This window comes from Lontra canadensis, unplaced genomic scaffold (genome assembly GCF_010015895.1).
Source record: "Lontra canadensis isolate GAN:19392208 unplaced genomic scaffold, GSC_riverotter_1.0 scaffold201, whole genome shotgun sequence".
In the NCBI taxonomy this organism is placed as follows: Eukaryota; Metazoa; Chordata; class Mammalia; order Carnivora; family Mustelidae; genus Lontra; species Lontra canadensis.
In genome coordinates, this window is record NW_022631195.1 from 428,308 (window position 1) to 447,077 (window position 18,770).

Consider the following 18,770-nt stretch of genomic DNA (forward strand, 5'->3'; position numbering starts at 1 on the left):
TTCAGGCGCAGAGTTCAGATTCATGAGCTGCAACCCCAGTGCTCGCTCCGTCCCGTGCCCTCCGCACTGCCCACCACCCAGTCACCCCATCTCCAGTCGGTCCGCTCTGGCAACCCTCAGTTTGTTTCCTAGAGTTCAGTTCCTCTCATGGTTTGTCTCCCTCTCTGATTTCATCTTATTTTACTTTACTCCCTTCCCCTGTGATCTTCTGTTTTCTTTCTTAAATTCCGCATATGAGTGAAATCATAGGATAGTTGTCTTTCTCTGATTGACTTATTTCGCTTAACATCATATCCTCTAGTTCCATCCATGTATTGCAAATGGTAAGATTTCATTCTTTTTTAAAATATTTAATTTATTTATTTGACAGAGAGAGAGACCACAAGCAGAGGAACAGGAGAGGGAGAGTCTGTCTCCCCACTGAGCAGAGAGCACGATGTGGGACTCGACCCCAGAACCTGGGATCATGACCTGAGCAGAAGGCAGAGGCTTAACCCACTGAGCCACCCTGGTCCCCTGATGGCTGAGTAATACTCCATTGTGTATATGAACCACATCTTCTTATCCATTCATCTGTCAGTGCACATCTGGGCTCTTTCCACAGTTTGGCTATTGTGGACATTGATGCAGAAAGCATTGGGATGCAGGTGTACATTTGGGCTTATTTTTGTGAGAATTTTCTCCCTCATGGTCATACAAACATTTTTGTTTCTCATTTTCTCAACATCACATATTTATTGGAACATTACTCTTGCATGTTTCTATTTTATTTTATTTTATTTTATTTTATTTGTCAGACAGAGAGGAAGAGAGAGCACAAGCAGTGGGAGCAGCAGGCAGAGGCAGAGGGAGAAGCAGACCACTGAGCAGGGAGCCCAATGAGAGACTTAATCCCAGGACCCCGGGATCATGGCCTGAACTGAAGACAGATGCTTAACTGACTGAGTTACCCGGGCGCCCCAAAGTTTTTGTTGTTGTTGCTTTGTTTCATTTTTTAATTTTAAATTTTTAAAATTTAATTTCTGCCTAAGCCTATGTCTTTTTTTCTTTTTTAGATTTTTATTCATTTATTTGAGAGAGAGAGACAGAGATAGAGAGAGTGTGAATGGGGAGGAAAGGGAGAAGCAGGCTCCTCGCTGAGCAGGAAGCCCGATGTGGGGCTCAATTCCAGGACCCTGGGATCAGGACCTGAGCCGAAGGCAGACACCTAACAACTGAGCCACCCATGTGCCCCCACCATGTTTTGTTTGTTTGTTTAAGCTTTTCATTTAAGTCAAAGCCTGTACCACTTTACAATGAGTAAAATCAGTGAAATACTCATCGTTTTTTTTTTGTTTTCATTTTTGGAAGCTCGTCATCATAGGCTATAAATACTGGTCCTGGTGCAGTCTCATGAAATGTGCTTGTGACAGTGACTGGTTTGGGCCCAGCCATGGGATGTAGGCACGGCTGGCCCCAGCTCACAATACTCCAGCATTATTTCTTGGGAGAGTCTGTTTCAAGGAGCAAGGGGGCAGGGAGCAGAGGACTAATGAGTAACACAAAACAAGTACTAATGCCAATTTTTACTTCTTGCAAAAACCATGCATTTATACCTCATACCGTTTAGGATGGCAACTGTCAAAAACATGGAAAACAACCAGTGTTGCCAGGGGTGTGGACATATCTGCGCCCTCGTGCCCTGCTGGTGGGGCTCTGACATGGGGTGGCAGCTGCTGTCCCGTGTCTGGCTGTGTACCCCAAAGAATGGAAAGCAGGGACTCAAACAGATATCTGGGCACTGTATTCCTAGTAGCGTTATTCACAATAGTCAAAAAGTGGGAGGTTTTCTCCTTCATAAAAAAAAAAAATGCTGTTTGTGACTTCTTGACTTAAAGCAAGATGAAAACCACCCCCTCAATCCTTGTGAACTATTGGGCTGGGAGGAAAGAGGGGCAGAGGGTTTGAACCTTGAATAAGCAAACAACAAAGGGTAACCATCTAAAATGGGTCCGTCTGCGCATCACTCTAAGGAAGATCAAAACAAGCCTTCCCACATTCCCCACAGGGCCCGCGTTAACCTCCCTACACTGTCCAGCCCCGGGAGGCCATCGTGTGGGCATGAGCAAGATGGAGACCAAAGATGGAGTCAGTGTGGTCAGCACTCCTCCACCCATCCTCAAATTCACATGGAACTGCAAAGGGCCCAGAAGAGACAATACAGTCTTGGAAAAGAAGAGCACAGCTGGGGGGCTCACACTTCCTGAATTTCAAAATAAACTACAAAGGCATAGTAACTAAAATGCTGTGTTACTGGCAGGAAGACAGCCATAGAGACAAATGGGATAGAACTGGGAGTCCAGAAATACATCTATGATCAGCTGATTTCCGGCAAGTTTGCCAAGACCATTCAACAGGGAGGGATCGTCTCTTCAACAAGCAAGGTTGGGACAGCTGCACTTCCACACGCAAAAGAAAGAAGCTGGACCCCTACCTCACACCACATACAAGAGTTAACTTAAAATGGATCAAAGACCTGAATGTAAGAACTAAAAGTTTAAAAAAAATCTTAGAAGAAAATAGGGGTAAATCTTCATGATCTTGGTTTGGTAATGGATTTTTAGATATGACATCAACAAACAACAAAAGGAAAACAGACAAATTGAATTTTATAAATTTTTAAAAATTTGTGCATCAAAGGACATCATCAAGACACTGCAAAGACATCCCACAGGGATGCCTGGGTGGCTCAGTCAGTCGAGCATCCGACTCTTGGTTTTGGGTCAGGTCATGATCTCACGGGTTGTGGGATGGAGCCCTGGATCAGGCTCTGTGCTCAGCACAGAGTCTGCTTGAGATTCTCTTTCCCTCTGGCCCTCCTCCCACCTATCCCTCTTGCTCTTAAATAAATAAATAAATAAATAAATAAATATTAAAAACTAAAACAAAACAAAGACAAGACAGCCCACAGAATGGGAGAACATATTTGCAAATCATATATCTGATAAGGGTTTGGAATCCAGAACATATAAAGAACCCTTAAGCCCCATAACAAAAAGATAACTCAATTAAAATCGGGCAGACTTTAATAGACATTACAAAAGTATATATCAATGGCCAACAGGCATATGTTCAACCCCTCTAGAAATTAGAGGTGAAAATTGCAACCACAATGAGACATCACTACACCCCCAACGGTAATACTCCTGCTAAAAGGGGAACAAGTGTTGCCAAGGATGGGAAGAAATAGGAGCCCCATGCGCTGCTGGTGGGAACGTAAAATGCTGCAGCCACTGTGGGAACCAGTATGGTGGTTTCTCAGAAAGTTAAGTACAGAGTTACCTTATGACTGAACAGTTCCACTCCTGGGTATATGCCCACGAAAAGTGAGACGTGTCCACACAGGAACTTGGACAGGGATATTTGCAGTAGCAGTATGTACGCACTAGCCAAAGGGTGGAAGAAACCCAAATATTCGTCAATACCAAACTATGGCATACCCGCACCGCGGAATATTCTTTGGCCGTAAAAAGGAATGAAGTACTGGTTCTCGAGACGGCATGGGGGTGGGGCTGGAACCATCTGTTAAGTGAGGGAAGTCAGACAGAGAAAGTCATCGCTCTATGATTCCATGCACAGGAAACACCCAGAATAGGCAAATCCACAGAGACAGAAAGCAGATAGTGGTTGCCAGGACCTGGGCTGGAGAGAGGGCAATGGGGAGGGACTGCTTCATGGGCGCAGGTCTCTGGGGGTTGAAAATGTTCTGGAACCAGATGGTGGTGATGGTTGCACAACTTTGTGAACATATCTGTGAATTCTATACTTCAACGTGGTTAATTTTATGTTATGTGAATTTCAACTCAGTAAAAAAAAAAAAGTAAAAAACAGCAAAAAAAAAAAAGTCAATCTCGGGGCACCTGGGTGGTACACTTATTCTCTGTGGAATGATTGGCTAGAAAAGAACAATTTATTTTATTTTTTAAAAAGACTTTATTTATTTGAGGGAGAAGGAGTCTCCCCACTGAGCAGAGAGCACAATGCGGGACTTGATCCCAGGACGCTGAGATCATGATCTGAGCCAAAGGTAGATGCTTAACAGCTGAGACTCCCAGGCGTCCTAATAAAGAACAATTTCAGCAAAATGCACACCTTTAACATTTCATACCACCTGACTTAAGAAAAAAAAAATCGGCACACACCAAAGTGACTGCAGGATGTCAGCTCCTACCTGATGCAGGTGTCTGGGGCTCACCTGCCCAAAATGGAACAATGACATCCTGTGGCAACGAATCACCTGAAAAGAAAAAAGCCAGAACCGAGTGAAGACACGAACCTCGTCTCCCACGGATACGCTTGGCCAGGTGCTTGTGGGGCTGTGGGATGAGAGGCCGTCCCAAAGCTCCAGAGCCCATCTGGGTGCAAACGGCCTTCAGAGCCCACCTAGGTTGCAAACTCAATGATGTACGTTTTCAAAATACAATCCAGATTCCTTGGAAAATGGTAGTTTTCAGAGCCTCGGTCTGTCCAGGGCGGCCAGAGCAGGCAGCCCAGTGGTTTCCTGTCCTGGGAATGGCACGGAGAGGCTGTGTGGCCCCTGCACTGCGCTTGAGATTTTATTTATTCATTTGACAGAGAGAAAGAGAGAGCATGCGCAAGCAGGAGGAACGGCAGGGAGAAGGAGAAGCAGGCTCCCCACGGGGCAGGGAGTCCGAAGCGGGACTCGATCCCAGGACCCTGAGATTATGACCTTAGCCAAAGGCAGAGGCTTTTCCCCACAGAGCCTCCCAGGCGTCCCTATATTTTCGATGAAGTGTCTGTTCAGATCTCTTGTGTTCTAATTAAATTATCTTTCTTTCTTTGTTCAGAGAATGTGTCACATATTCTGGATACAGATACTTTGTTGGATGTGTGATTTGCTGGTATTTTCTCCCACTTCAGGGGCTCTGTCTGGAGCCTGAAAGTCTGTGGGTTGTGCAGGGGAAGGTGAGTGGTAGAGGCACTCGGTAGGCAAAAAATTAACTCACAGGTCAGATTTTCTTGCTTTTCTTCCTGTTTTGATCTGCAATTCCAGAAGTACTCAGAAATTAATGTAGTATTTGCAATAGTGGCTGAGGAATATGTTGCAATATTAACTCATATTCTCTTGAATTTGTATATATGTAGGTCTAGATGAAACACACATTTGACTTAAGGCAAGGACTGGAATAAAGCAAGAAACAATTTTAGGCACTGATTTACAATATTAATGAGGGCAAGAAGATGACCCTGGCACTGAGAAGTTTGGAGAAAAGTGAACAAACCAGAATTTTTGGCCAAAAATCCATTCAGCTTTTTTTTTTTTTTTTTTTTGATGCCATGTATCGTGTCCTGGGAGACCAGACTTCAGTGGTGCTGATCATGATCACATCCTCTAGCACAACTAGAAGATCAAACACAGTATTTTCTGGATCGGCCCAAAGATGAAACATCTTGGAAAAACACATCACGTTCGACCTTGGACCCGAGATGGGAACGCTAAGTGCTTTGAAGCAAGTAGATCTAATTTGGATGCCGGAAGGCCCTGCCGAGCTACGCATACACTGGACGATTCTCAGGGAGCAAACAGTGGTCTCACGTGGAAAATGAGGTCACTCTTGAATCTGCACTACCCACAGATATTGGAGATGGACTGTTGCTTATTAATAAAACTGACCAAAATTTTAACCAAAAGAATCCAAGTTTGGCTATTTCCCTTTTTTTTTAAACTGATGAGCCAGTATTGATACTCCATTATTGACTCCAGTGCGTTTCTTCTGTACATTTGTCAAAATCAGCTGGACGTGGCTCTGGATCTGGCTCCACAGACCTCAGTATCCGTCCCTCCACCAGTGCCACATGTGCTTGATGCCAACAGCAATGCAGTAGGTCTTAGTATCAGGTAGAAGGAGCCTCTCACTTTATTCTCCTTCTTCAAGATTGATTTATTGTTTATTGATTTATTATTTTTTAGCTATTCTAGGGCCTATCCTGTGCATATTAGTTTAAGGGTAAGTTTATCTGTGTCTACTAAAATTCTTTGAGATTTTGATGGGAATTGCATTAAACTTTTAGATTAATTTTGGAAGATCTGACATCTTTTTCTTTTCTCAGGCTAAGCGCAGTCCTTAATCCCCATCCCCCATTTCCCCCGTCCCACTGAGCTGGGAGCCCGACCTGGTGCTCCACCCCGGAATCCTGGGTTCATGACTGGAGCTGAAGGCGAAGCTTCACCGACGGTGTCATCCAGGCGCCCATGTTCTCAGAGAGGCCGTCCTCTCTCCCCTGAGGCATCTATAAGAGACGCCCTCCTCCAGGAAGCTTTCCCTGGTGCGCTGAGGGTGAGGGGGGTCAGGAACACCTCCTTGGGGCCCAGGGCCCTTTCGCGATGCTGACTGTAACCATTCCTTGTGAGTCCCCACGCGCCAGCATCTCAGCCCTTGTGAATACTGTCCTTCCCCAACTCCAGCTAGATTTCGTTCCGCTTCAGAAACCTTGCTCTGACTGGGCTAGTGTAACAGTCATCACAACCCAGATGTGGGCTTGGGGTCCGGTGTGCATATGGTGGGGGGCAGACAGCCACAGCTAAGCAGAGGCCACACAGCTGGTCTGCCTGGGTGGCCTAGCACCTGGCACCAAGTTGTCATGGCAACAGCTCTCTGCAACCAGACTCAAGCACCACTGAGCTGGTCTATTCCCGGGGTGTGAGCTCCCGCAGAAGCCTGTGGCAGGAGGCCCTCCCACAGTGACAATCACCCAGGCACCACCAGCAGAGTCCTTCCTGGGAGACACACCCCAGAAGAGAAACCAGACAATCAGCAAGCATTTCTGTAGGCTGGAAATGCACGTACGTTTCCTCCGGTGCCATCTACGGAGGCCCCAGCCAGGACAGCCCTCACGGCGTCTGCAGATCCCGCCCCGGGTGGGCGCTGTTCCTGCCAGCCTCCCACTGGCCGGCCGCCAGCACGGGTGCAGCCCAGCCCTGCGCTGAAGGTTGGGGGAGGCCAGCTTTGCTCTGACCCCTTGGTTTCAACACCATCCTATTTCTCAGACTTTTTTTTTTTTTTACTCTCTACCCCCAACACGGAGCTAGAATTCACAATGGAGATCAAGGCACGAGCTCCACAGAGTGAGCCAGCCAGGAGCCCCTGAGTCTTAAATAGGGATGGGGGGGTGCTTCTTCGCAGGCCTCCCCTGTGGACCACGCGTATCACAGCGAAGCATGTTGTAACTCCCTACCTATCACGACCCATCACGTCCTAGTTTACCCACACCTGCCTCCACTCCCTACGGCTGCAACACTCATTTCTCTTCAGTACCAGTCTTCGGGACGCTTGTCTTCAATAAGGCGGTGGGTAAGGGCGGCCTGTTTAACTCTTCATGGGGATACTGGCTCATCGTATGGGAAAGAATCAGACCCCAACACCTCATCATATTCAGAAATAAATTCCAGGTGGTTGAGTGAAAACGTTAGGGCTCTCTGAGAAAAGACAGCACCATGAGGGTCCTGGGGCGGAGGGCAGAACAGAGCACACATCACAAAGGAAAAGACAAACGGGCCTGAACACACGAGTGTTAGTGCAGGGCACAGGTCACTCTGTGAGCTGTAAAGGCAAGACATTCACAACATATTAACAGGCCAATAATCTGTATCCAGGCTGAAAAGAAAGTCCACCAAATCACAAGGAAAAAGACCACCAGCCCAGTGGACGAATGGGGCAAGGGCATTTCAGTCAGAGTTAATCCGTTCAGGTGACTGATTGTCGCGGGCAGCGCGACAAATCGACCAGGAAAACGCGAGGGTAAGAGGATGGTGAAAAGAAATGAAGAGACAAAGAGATGGCGGCAGGAGAGACACTGAGGATGTCCAACAGGGCTGATTTTATTCCACATCTTACAAGCATCTATAAGGCAGACCACAATAGAAGGAGTAACCACAAGTTCCTCTAACAAGTTGACATTAACTACAAACAAATCTGTGATGCCAGGTAGTCCCGGCTCATGCCATTAGCTACTATTGATACAAGAAGTTACAATCAACCAGGCAATGGATTATGGGAGGTACAGAACAAGGACCAACGAATACAATCAACCAAGCAGGGCGTGTGGGAAGTCACGTAGGCGAGCGCGCGACATATAGCACAGACCCTTTCTCAGTGCTACTCAACCTTTCCTGTCCGTAACCCTTTATTAAGGTATTTGGACTTAAAGGGACTTAGACACAAGTCAGGGCCTGGTTTGGTCCTCGTCTCAAGCCTTATCGTGGCCTCCAACAACTGATGAATATGGAGGTTTGGCCTCGTCAGCAATGGATTTGCAGCAGCTGGAGGAGTCGGGAGGAGCCCAGGTACCGGCCTGGGGAGCACGGTGTTCTAGGGCTGGACTGCGGTCGCCTGGGAGGATACATTTGGCAAAACTATTTGTCACATGAATTTATTAGCAGCAACCACATGCTTGCAAATGACCTGTCACTGATTTGGTAACAGAAACCAGGATACTGCTCTTCGCCCCTCGGACCGGCCGAAACCGGACACTAAGGGCTGGTGAAGATGCAGGGGAACGTCCCTCCCGCGGACGCGGCATAACCAGCGGTCACCGAGAAGCAAACCCGGCAGCAGGCTAAGCGCCCGCGCGTTCGACGGCGTCTCCAGGCCCGCGGCCGGGAGGAACCCTCGCTCGGACCGGAATGCCGCACGCGGCCTGCGCTCCCTACCCGCCGAGAAACGCGGGAAACCGAGGAGCGCTCCTGGAGGAGGGCCGCGAGCCGTCCGAGCGGGCGCAGCCGGCCAACGCGCGCCAACACGCGGAGCCGCACACGCCTGCGAGGGGACCGGCGCGCCCGCCCCACGAAGGCTTCACGCGCGCCCGGAGCCGCGCCAAGCGCTGTCGCGGACGCACGGCGGGGCCTTCTCTCTCCGGCCTCCGCGCGCTGCCCCGTCGCTCGCCCCCCGCTGTCAGGCCGCGGAGCCGTCGGAAGGGTCCCGCGCCTCCCCCGCAGGTGGGGCCGGGCGCGCGGGACTTCCCGACCGAGCCGTCCCCGTCCCCGCCCCCGCCCCGCGGGGCCCAACGCGACACCAGCTCCGGCGCGCGGGGCGGGCTCCCTCCGGGGGCTTCCGCGGCCCCGGGACGAGCCGCACGGCCAGCTGCAGGCCGTGGTCCCAGGGGCGGTCGGCCGGGCGACCCCAGGGCGGGGAGCTCGCGCCCGCGCCCCGACGTCTTCGGCTTCAGCCCCCGCCTGCCAAGGGGCTGCGTTTAAGGACCGGGAGGCCCCGGCCGGCCCCCGCCCCCGCCCCCGTCCCCGCGCTCCGGCCACGGCGCGGAGACGCGCAGCTCCGCGGAGACGACACGCCGCGATGAGGAAGCCGGAGCACAGGGGCCGGGACCGGAAGTCCGCACCACCGAGAGGCCGCCGGCCCCGGGGCGCCTAGAGCGGCCCCGGAAGCTCTCGGGCGGGGCCTCGGCCGACTTCCGGCCGCGACGAGCGGGCGGCGGTGTGGGCTTTGTCGGCGGGCCGTCGTGTCGCCGCCGGTGTCGGGGTGAGTGGCTGGCTTTCGGCCGCGGGGCGGGGGCGAGGGCGGCGGAGTCGTCGGGGCGGGCCGGGGTCGTGGGCACGGCCTGCGGCCCGGGCCCGCGCCCTCTATCCCCAGGGAGCGCCCTGGGCGCACACGCTCGGCGCCCGCGAACGCGCACCCTCCTCGAGGGGCGCCAGGATCCCGCGCCCGGCGTCGCTCGGGTGCTGCTCGCAGCGCCTGAGGGCTGAGCCGCGGGGCGGGGGCCACGAGTCCGGGGCGGGCAGCGCTGCCGTTCGCCCCGGGCCTGCCGCCTGTGTCTGGCGCCCGACGGAGCGCTCCGGACAGTCCTGGCGGAGGGACGGGGTCTGGACGCCCTGGTGCGGGAGGCGAGGCAGAGCCGCCCCCGATGCCCGCTGGGGTGGAGGCGGGGCGGAATCGGGAGGACCAGACCTGTCTCCGGACCTCGGGCGGGAGGAGTTCCCAGGCGCGAGAGCGGTTTGCCTCGCGGGGGCGGTTTTCCTAAAGGCTCGCGTTCTCCTGGAAGTGTTTATCGGTCCCCGTGGCTGAGTCCGCCCAGGTCGGGGACCTGTCACTCCTTCTCGCTCGGGTTGCGTCACGGCGTCCGGAGTCTCGGCCTGAGGTTCCCCAGGAATGTCACCTGGAGGCAAGCGGGGACCTCGGACCGTGTAGACGTGTGCTCATCACCACCGTGCAGCGCGCCTTGTCCCCCGGGCCCAGTCCGACGAGGGGTAGAAATGGGTGTTTTTTGCCCATCTCGGATCTGCGATGCCCGTGTGTCCCGGGCTTCAGTGTGCCTTGCCCCCATCCGCACAGATGGAGCCGTTCTCCCTACTGTGGAAGCAGCATCTCACGGGATGTTAGTGCCAGCAGTGACCCCAGTGCCTCTCTTAGGGCAGATAGAGGGGGAGCTGGGGGGAGGGACTGCCGCGTTTTCCCGCAAGCCCGCACCCAGGGTCCAGCCTCTCTGGCGGTGATGGCGATGGATTTCGGACTCCTGGGAAGGTCTTGGGGGTGATGTGGAGAGGGCAGAGCTGAGAAGGCCCGGACACGCTCATGAGCCAGAGGGAGGGTGGTCAGGGAAGCCTCCGCCCGGAACCTGGCGGTGGCATTGAAGGACTCAAGGAGCTGTCAGGCGTGGCCGTGCTGCCTCGCGTCCTGGAAGCTGACTGGTGAGAGGACACTGGACTTGTCAGGAGGGGAGAAGGCCGGCAGTATCCTTGGGAGCGGTAACCAAAGTGCCCTAGGGTGGGTTGGGGGGAGGAGGAGACAGCATCTAGCAGATGGTTTGGCCTTAAGCAAATCATGGATAGTTGTGAGAACGCGAGAAACGAGACACCTTGCTGGTGACTGGAGCACACCAGGTTCTCAGTGCCCTTCATCCCTGCGGGAGCGGGGGCGGGGCTGGGAGCGGGGGCAGATCCTCCTGCAGCTCCCGGCTGTGTCTCCCTCAAGTGCCCGTGCTCTGGGTGTTCCCAAGAGTGAAACCTTCCTGCTTCCTCGAGGCTGTAAGGCACAGACAGGGGCTCGGGCCAGCCTGTGAGTCCTTTACCAGCGCTCAGGACAAAAGCTCCTGTTGCCTGTGTAGGGCATGCCCCCCACTTGTCATCCCACGGTGCACAGGGTCCCACTCCAGGTTAGCGTCCCACTTCCGTTTCCAGCTCCGAGGATTGCCCCATCTCTCTCAGCTTCACCTGTTTATTTACAGTTTCACGTTACAGTTTATCCCGCAGATTCTGTGTGTCGCGACAGAAAGGTGGGCCACGGTAGCTCAGTACGTTGCAGAGTCACAGGCGCGTTGTGTTTTTACTTCCTTTCGTTCGTTCCATTCCGGTTTTTTTCTTTCTTTTTTTTTTACATTAGGGTATGCACATTGATTTCTCTCTCTCTTTTTTTAAATATTTTATTTATTTATTTGACAGAGATCACAAGTAGACGGAGAGGCAGGCAGAGAGAGAGGAGGAAGCAGGCTCCACGCTGAGCAGAGAGCCCGATGCGGGGCTCGATCCCAGGACCCTGAGATCATGACCGGAGCCGAAGGCAGAGGCTTAACCCACTGAGCCACCCAGGCGCCCCCAAACTTTTTTGGTTAAGAAAAGTAAGGCTTAAACTATCAGCTTACTTCTCTAATACCCCATATGGTCTTGTAAAAGTGACCGGGGACACTTGGGAAGGGGAAGAACCTTCCACATTGAGGAGCTGGGCACTGGAGGAAAGGAGACCTGGATTGAACCTTGCTGCTGCCTCTTACTAGCTTAGTGATCTTGGACAGTTGCTTGTCTCTTAGTCTCCCTTTTCACATCTGTGGTGTAAATAAGGAGGGACCAGCTGCCTTGGAAGGTTGGAGGAGTGAGTGAGACCGTGTGAGTCAGCTGCTTGCCACTGTGCCTGCTGGGGTTCGAGGGGCCCTAGGAAGTAGTGCCCTGTCTCCCCTCCCGAGCTCCGAACTAATGAGGCACGTGGCCAACTGCCACCTCACTTCCGGGCAAGGCTGGGTCAGAGCGTCAGACAGACCCCGGTGCCTGCTCTCAGGAAATGCCAGCTGCTAGGGGCCCCCGGGGCCCCCCGCCGACCCTGTGGCATAGAGGGGCAGAGCGTGTGTCCCCGTGGAGCAGGTGGTGAGCCGCCGTCCTGTTATTCTCCCAGACTTTCATCCTGCAGCTCCTTCCGTCTCTGGGGAGGAGAAAGGGTCAGGCAAGTGGGCAGAGTACCTTGTGACAGCAGAGGCACAGGGACGAATGTTCCTTCCAGTGTCTGATGGGAGTAGGGATTCTGTGACCGCCTGTGCCGTGACAGTGTGCAGGGGACCAGGTCAGCATCTGTGTGGACAGACTTGAGGAATGCCGGGACATATGACAAACGGGGGACCGGTTGCAGACGGACGAGTGTGGTGGGATCCCATTTCTGCGTTTGAAAACCGAATTTATGTTACTAAGTGTGTAACTGTATTTGTTCAAGCAGGTGTCAGGGGACGCATATTGAAGCAGCTAACGGTGGTGACCGTTGCATTGGCGGAGGTTCTCGTTGTGTAGATTTTGTCTGTGTCGCCTACATTCGTTACTTGAGGTGTGTTTACAGTGCGTATCTGACGTGCGATGGCTGCGGATTAAAAAGATGCAAAAGTGAAACGGGATGTAAAACTGAGTGATAGTCCTGATTTCCTAAAAGTACTAGTGCAGGAAAAAGACCAGAGGAAGATGTTCAGTGGTCATCTTCGTGGTGGTGGTAAAGTTCCTTTTACTTTTCTTTTTTCAGGTTTTCTGTTGTTTCTGTTTTCTCAGTTGGCATAATTTACTTATAGCTTGAAAAAATAAAGTAATTTTTATAAGCAGCAGAAATACATATTTTTTAAACCAAGTTGTTGAGCCTTTGACTCTGAAGACCGTCCTCAGTGGGTACCTGCAGCAGCCTCGTCTGGGACGTGCCCCAGCTCCGCTGAGCCCTGCTGAGCCGCTCCCGGGGGCTGTGCTGGTGGGTGAATTAGCAAGCTGGTCTCCTGCGGGCAGAGATGCCTGCCGCGGGCTTGTGCTCAGCTCCTCGTCCTTGTTGCCAGTCACTGGTGTGTGGGTTCAGTTTCTTCTTTGTCACTGGGAGCCTTGGTCTGAGTAATCAGCCTGTTTCTTAGTATTACCTAAGCATTATTCAAGTCGCCATAACAGATTCAAAATAGTGTTTCTAACAAAAAAGTTAACTTCTGGTTCCACTTTGCCTACCTGGGTGGCTCTGGCTGTCAAGGCCTCCTGGGAGCCTGGCCGCTTTGCCTCATCAGGGTGTCGAGGTGGGGGTGTGTGGAGGTGGGGGCCTTGCGCACACGCATTCCGTTCCCAGCTCATTGGCTGGAGCTCAGTCACGGGGTCACAGCTCTCTTCAGGGGACTCCAGGAAGTGTAGTCATTGGCTGGGGGGGCCACATGCCTTTTCATTTCCGGTCGTGTTTCTGTCACTCGGAGCAGAGATTCTGGGCAGTCTTGAGTTGGCCACAGTGTACCCCACTGGCCACTCTTTGTCCCACACCAAGTACTTCCTCTGGCCCAGGCGGTGGGGTGTGGCTCTTTCATCAGGTGCCAGTGCAGGTGCACACAGTCAGACTCTCAACTCATACACGCCCCGGCCGCCCGGAGTGCTGTCTCCAGCACCCACTGGAAGCAGCCTGACCATATGAACTCGCCCCTCAGGGAGGGGAAGAATCGCCGCTCACGGCTGTGCTGGTTCCCAAAGGAAGAAGTGTCCTGACCAGGTGACCACTAAAGGGAAGCAGTGCCAGGACCTGGGACCCAGCAGTCACTCCCAGGTCTACACCCAGCAGAAACAAGGACCCTCATCTACCATGAGACAAGTACAGGAGTGTGTGCAGCCGCTCTGACCGTCACCCCAGACCACAGACAGCTCAGGTGTTCGTGAGAAGTAAGATGGTGACCTGTGCACGCAGTGGTGTGCCGCGTGCCAGTGAGAAGAGTGCGCCGCCTGCAGTGTTGACTTCCGCAGGCGGAGTGCTGAGCAGGTACATGTCTGGGGGGACGAGCGTGTTCTGGAAGTGGGTAGTTGTGGTTTCACAGTCTTATGAGTACTTGAAAACACACTGAGTTATGCACTTAAAGATGGTGAGTTTTATGGTATGTGTTCTCATTCAGCAAAAAATGGGTACATATTGGGGCTCCTGGGTGGCTCAGTTGCTTAAGATTTGACTCTTGATTTAGGCTCAGGTCATGATCTCAGGGTCGTGAGATCGGGCCCCGAGTTGGACTCCGCACTCAGCACAGGGTCTGCTTGGGATTCTCCCTCCCTGTGTTTGTGCCTGTGTATACTCTCTCGCTCAAATAAATAACTAAAAACTTTTTGTTTAAACGGGTACATGATGAATAAAATGCAGGCACAGAAACATGTTGTATAATTCCGTTTAAATGAAAATTTCTTTCTTTTTTTTTTTTTTTAAATGTGAACAGATCATGCAACATGAACTCTTTCGTGCCTACCTTCTTCGGCTCGCCTTTGCTTTTGTATAGCAGTTTTTCATTGCTCTGTATTATTCCCAGGTAGGAGTACTCCTCAATCTGCCCATCCCCTTACTGGTTATTTTGGTGGACGTGCTGTGAACATTCCAGCTCTAGACTTGGGCAGGGGAGCCTTGGTACCGTTGAGTGGATGAGGAGGCATGGGTTTTAGTGCCCAGATGGAGGTGTTCACTCTAAATTGGATCAAGGACAGCATAACACATGTAAGGAGGGAGGCCATGGCTTGGGTATAGACAGACAGATTGGTAGACTGGGTAGGAGAATATTGGCATTCTCATCTAATTTCTTCTCTCCTCTCATTGAGATAAACAAGGGCATCAGCTGAGAGGGAGGAGGGAATGTTAGGTGAGAAGAGAGGACAAAGGAGGGGTGATCTCTTAGGAGAATGAGGAAAGTGTGGAGATTGCTGGTAGCTCTCAGGGTCCCATTAACCAAGGGATTGTAAGTGTAGAGAGAGCTCAGTTGGCATAGATGCAGACACAGAATGGGAAGCAAATGGAATTTAACCCAAGTTGGGGTTTTCCCGTGCAGGGATGATAGAGGAAGGGCAGGGGGAGTTAGGATGATTAGAGTATGTAACCCAAAATAAACATAATACTATAGAACATGGGATCTAAGCTGGGTACAGAGGGAAAGGAGGACAATGAAGAGGTGGCAAGATCAGTACATCTGTGTTTCTTTGGAAATATGTCTTAATTTTTTAAGAGTCCAAGCCACATCTCTCCCTATCTACTATCCAGCCACTCTGTCCCTGGAGTTGGGTGTTGGAGGTGGAGCCCCAGAGAAGCCTTCTCAAGTGGATGAAGTAGGTAGCTAAGATGCACACTGGGGTAAAGAGTGTGGGCAGAGGAAATAGTCCTCTTTCCCACTCTTTGAATGTGTTTTACCCCCCACCTGCTCCACTAGATTCCTGTCTCTTGACAAAGGGAAAAGATGATCTTATTTTCCTTTATTTCAGATTCTGACCTAGGAAACTTGTGACAAGAAGGTGACTCTGGAGCCTGAATTTCTGAGGATGGAAATCTGCCTGAGAACATGTCAGAAACACTCACAGTGATGGAGCCCCCTGCCTCTGAGTCTGGGGCATTCCCTGCACCCAGATTAGAGGGACTTTTGGGAAACCCAGAGGGGAGCTGCCCCCCTCAGGAGGGTGGTTTCAGGGGGGTGACAATTACCCATTGGAAGATCCAAGCAGGAGAGGCAGCTCGGGTGGGCAGTAAATCAGGAGAAAGCCCAGTTCTAAGCTCCAACCTCCTCCTTCTCCAGAGAGAGCTTGTGGAAGGGGAAGCCCATCAGTGTGAGATTTGTGGCAAAAGCTTCACATTTAACTCGGACCTAGTTAGACATCAGATTTCTCATGCTGGAGAGAAACCTTACAGATGTGAGCAGTGTGGGAAAAGCTTCAGCCAGAGCTCTCACCTTGTTGAGCATCAGCGAGCGCACACTGGGGAAAGACTCTATGTGTGCAATATGTGTGGAAAGGACTTCATTCATTACGCAGACCTCGCTGAGCACCAGAGAGCGCATACAGGAGGGAAACCATTCCGGTGCATGCAGTGTGGGAGAGCCTTCCATCACAGCTCAGACCTGGTTCGGCACCAGCGAGTTCACACCCGGGAGAGGCCTTTTGAATGCAAGGAGTGTGGGAAAGGCTTCAGCCAGAGCTCATTGCTTATTCGCCATCAGAGAATTCACACAGGAGAAAGACCTTATGAGTGTAATGAGTGTGGAAAGTCCTTCATTAGGAGCTCTAGCCTTATTCGACACTATCAGATCCACACAGAAGTGAAACAGTATGAATGTAAGGAGTGTGGGAAGGCCTTCCGTCATCGCTCAGACCTCATCGAACATCAGAGAATTCACACTGGAGAGAGGCCCTTTGAATGCAACGAGTGTGGGAAAGCCTTTATTCGGAGTTCAAAGCTTATTCAGCATCAGAGGATCCATACCGGGGAAAGGCCTTATGTGTGCAATGAGTGTGGGAAGCGCTTCAGCCAGACATCAAACTTTACCCAGCATCAGAGAATTCACACTGGAGAGAAACTCTATGAATGTAATGAATGTGGGAAAGCTTTCTTTCTGAGTTCGTACCTCATTCGACACCAGAAAATCCACACTGGAGAGAGAGTGTATGAATGTAAAGAATGTGGGAAAGCTTTTCTCCAGAAAGCCCATCTCACCGAACACCAGAAAATCCACACTGGGGATAGGCCCTTTGAATGTAAGGACTGTGGGAAAGCTTTCATTCAGAGCTCCAAGCTGCTTTTGCATCAGATTATTCATACTGGCGAAAAGCCCTACGTATGTAGTTACTGTGGGAAAGGCTTTATTCAAAGGTCAAACTTCCTTCAACACCAGAAAATTCATACTGAAGAGAAACTCTATGAATGTAGTCAGTATGGGAAAGACTTCAACTCAACCCCAAACTTTAAAAATAATCAAGGTGTTCACCAAGAGGGACTTCCCTTGAGTAAGACCGCCATGCATGTGGGTGAGAAGTCTGCAGGTGAGGGGGAACACACAGATAACTTATAAAATATTTACTCTCCAACTCAGTGATGTTTAGAAGGAGTAGCATGACTCCTAACTGGTATGACTTTGGATGTGTCGGCTTTTTCCAAAGTCCTGGATAGGGCCGCTTTCAGATTGGGCTGTCACCTACCACTGCGCAGCAGCACTGGGCTGCTGTCCTCCCCACTACGAATGTGTGACGTCAGGAGAGCCACGTGACTGGACAGCTGATGGAGCTGGAATAATGCTGGGGGAGGGGCTAGGTCTAAAGAAGCTTTCTGCATGTTACTGCACAGTTACAGTCCATCCGAGTTAAAAATACTTTTTAAAGCAGAACTATGTATCTAATCTTAATACTTAAAAGAATATCACATTGTTAATTTCGGTCTATCAAAAAGGCAAGTTGGAGAAAGACCTTCGTTATTTCAAACCACAGGTTGGTTCCCCATTGTCCTTAGGATAATTTCCAAGCTCCCAGTCCTGCTTTCTAAGGCCTTTTGCTTCCTGGAGTTTTATCTCCCACTCCTTAACCTCCCGCCACAGCAGCTCTAACTGCTTGACATTCCCGCTTAACCCAAGCTGTACTTGCCTCCTCTTTGTCCTTGTCTGAACGCTCTCCACTGCACACCTGGTTAGCTCCTTACCAGGAGTCAAGACCCATGTCAGGCTCAGCCAGCTACCCCTCTGTGCTCGTGTTGCTGGCGTGCACTTCTATTACTGCACTTGCTTTGGTGTATCAAAATGATGTTCTTATCTACCATCTCTCACTAGTACACCACTAATTCCTTAAGGACTTGGTCATAGTCGATGGGTTCATGTGTCCGTGGCACCTGGTGCAGGGCAGTAAGAAGCGCAGCCGGATCTGCATGTCACTGGCTCTTCTCTCCCTTGTGCTGCTGTAGTTTACGTTTTTGGGTTTTGTTGTTTTGTAACAATATAATTTGCTGGTCTGCTGGAAGTATCTTCTCTCTCGGCTTTGTCGTCTTCTGCTTCTATGTAACTTGGAAGTTGTAAGCAGTAGCTAGTGGAAGACCAGCGCGCCTCGGGTTTATGCCTTCAGAGCTCACCCATGACCGTCTCCTTGCTGTTGGGGAGTGTTGTCTTCACCTGGCTGCCTGTGTATTTTTCTAATCCACTCAAGGGCCACACAATTGCAGTGCACTGCTCAAGGTTTCCTGTCTCAGCAGTTCCACGATTGACCTCATCTCTTATGGTCACTTTCTCTGCTTTCTGGCTCATTTTTTCATTTATCTGAAAATGTATTGATCTAAAAGGACTGGGTCTGAACACTTGGGAAACAGATGAAATTGTTGATTCTGATGGGGAAGACAGATCATTGCACAGAGTTAAGTGCTGAAGTAGAAGTTCCATATTGTGTAGGAGCATAGGTAAGGAGGAGACTGATCTGGTGTGGAGGATCTGGGCCAGCTTCACAGAAGAGGTGACCCTAGAACTGAGAGAGCGAGTGCCATGGCAGCTAGAGAAGAGGATGACCTGGGAGAGGAATCTGCAGATACGGAGAGGGGCAGTAGACATCTCTTTGGGGAGCTGTAGTACACAGTAGATAATGGTCTACCCAACTTTCAGTTGCTGCCTCTGATTTTCTTTTCTCTGAACATTAACAAAAACAACCAGTTTTGAAATTACATGAACACCCCCCCCCAATATGGTCATATTCTGAGTTTTTAAATTCCAGCAACACTAGAAACCTTCAGGGGTGA

At 51.1% G+C, this 18,770-nt stretch overlaps 1 protein-coding gene across 2 annotated transcripts; it reads left to right on the top strand.

Moving 5' to 3' along the window:
• Positions 1-9,445: 9,445 nt before the first annotated feature.
• On the top strand, positions 9,446-18,023 carry ZNF623 (zinc finger protein 623). Of its 2 annotated transcripts, none has more exons than XM_032848260.1 (2): positions 9,446-9,533; positions 15,497-18,023. In XM_032848260.1, the coding sequence occupies exon 2, from the start codon at positions 15,574-15,576 to the stop codon at positions 17,071-17,073; it is 1,500 nt and encodes a 499-aa protein (XP_032704151.1). In that variant the 5' UTR covers positions 9,446-9,533; positions 15,497-15,573; the 3' UTR covers positions 17,074-18,023. The 2 variants fall into 2 exon arrangements, with proteins under 2 accessions (XP_032704151.1, XP_032704152.1); XM_032848261.1 differs by lacking the exon at positions 9,446-9,533 and adding an exon at positions 14,009-14,027.
• The last annotated feature ends 747 nt before the right edge of the window (positions 18,024-18,770 follow it).